The sequence below is a fragment of the Condylura cristata genome, unplaced genomic scaffold (genome assembly GCF_000260355.1).
Source record: "Condylura cristata isolate star-nosed mole 26May11 unplaced genomic scaffold, ConCri1.0 scaffold00012, whole genome shotgun sequence".
Classification (NCBI taxonomy): Eukaryota; Metazoa; Chordata; class Mammalia; order Eulipotyphla; family Talpidae; genus Condylura; species Condylura cristata.
The window spans coordinates 55721667-55722886 of NW_004567113.1; the positions used below are offsets into that span (position 1 = coordinate 55721667).

The 1220-nt window shown below is 70.2% G+C and overlaps 1 protein-coding gene across 1 annotated transcript in view; it reads left to right on the top strand.

Moving 5' to 3' along the window:
• The window catches only part of EVC (Ellis van Creveld protein), a 23414-nt gene extending 22200 nt beyond the window's left edge, over positions 1–1214 (top strand). Inside the window, exons 14-15 of the mRNA XM_012724047.1 lie at positions 368–497; positions 877–1214. Coding sequence (XP_012579501.1) covers positions 368–497; positions 877–961 — 215 coding nt within the window. The 3' untranslated portion in view covers positions 962–1214. The remainder of the gene's footprint in view (positions 1–367; positions 498–876) is intronic.
• Positions 1215–1220: the final 6 nt, after the last annotated feature.

Sequence of the window (1220 nt, forward strand, 5' to 3'; positions counted from 1 at the left end):
GTTCCGGATTCGTCTCCCGGGTCTGTGCGCGCAGCTGTGTCTTGCCGACCCCTCCCCTCCTGCAGGCTTGTGCAGGCCCCTGCAGAGTGAGCCCGCCGCCCCCAGGGCGCCGGGAAGCCGCTGCCGCGGGTTCTGGCTGGGTTGGTGCAGAGGAGGCGGGTCTGCTCGGTGACCGCAGTGGGCGGCGGCTGCCCAGGAGGCCGCCCGTGGATGGGAGCGTGACGCACCGAGCTCAAACCCCAGCCCTGCTGCCGTGGCTGGGCGGCGGGGCGAGCCTCTGTCCCTTCCCAGTTAAATGCGTGGGACCGTGCCGGGGCGCAGCACATACAGACCCGCAGAGGTACCCCGAAGTGCCCGCTGGGTTGAGTGAACCTGTGTTTTGCAGAGAAGTCCCTAAGGACCAAAAGAAAGAAGCCCCCGCCCCGGGAGAGAGGCGACCCCACGGGGCCGGACGACGAAGACCCGGCCGCCGGGCCCCAGCCCTCGGGGTCCCTCAGGTGCGGCAGAGACCCCTGGTGGCCTGAGGCTGCAGGTGGGCGGAACCATGGCTGAGCCACGGCCGGCAGCGGAGTCCAGCCCTTGCAGGCCGTAACCCGAGGGCCTGAGGGGTTCCCAGGAAGCCCGCGGTCACAGCCCTGCTACCATTAATGTCCTCGGCTCCGTCCTGCCTTTGTGCAGCCTGAGTGGCCACAGCCTCCTGCCCTGACCGCTGCTGGCCACATGCTTTGGGTTTGCTGTGGGTCCCCCCGGGTCATCTGAGCAGGCGCTGGCTCCCCGATGGCCGGTCACGGCCTCCGCGCCGGTCCCATGGCGAGCCCCTGCCTCTGGCCACGGGGAACCCCATTCCGACCGGCTGCCTTTCTCCCGTGCGTTCAGCAGCAAGAGGCCCGGCCACCCGGACAGCGAAGCCAGCGGCAGCGAGAAGCCCAAGAAGCTGCTGAAGAAAAGAAGCAACTTGTAAGCCGAGGCTGGTGCTAGGCTGTGCCTGCCCTCTGCGGTGTGGGCAGCACACGCCAGCCCCGGGGCTGGACCCGGGCTCCTCGCGCCCCCGGCCTGTGGGGGTGGAAAGAGGACGGAACGTGCCGGGGAAGCCTGGCTGGCGGGCGGCGGGCGCCCGAGGCTGCGGGGACCCTGGCCGGAGCCCAGGCTGTCTCCTGAATTCCAGAGATGGCCTCACACCGCCCGGTCGCTTCCTTCCAGGCCCCTGTGCCCCCACCCCG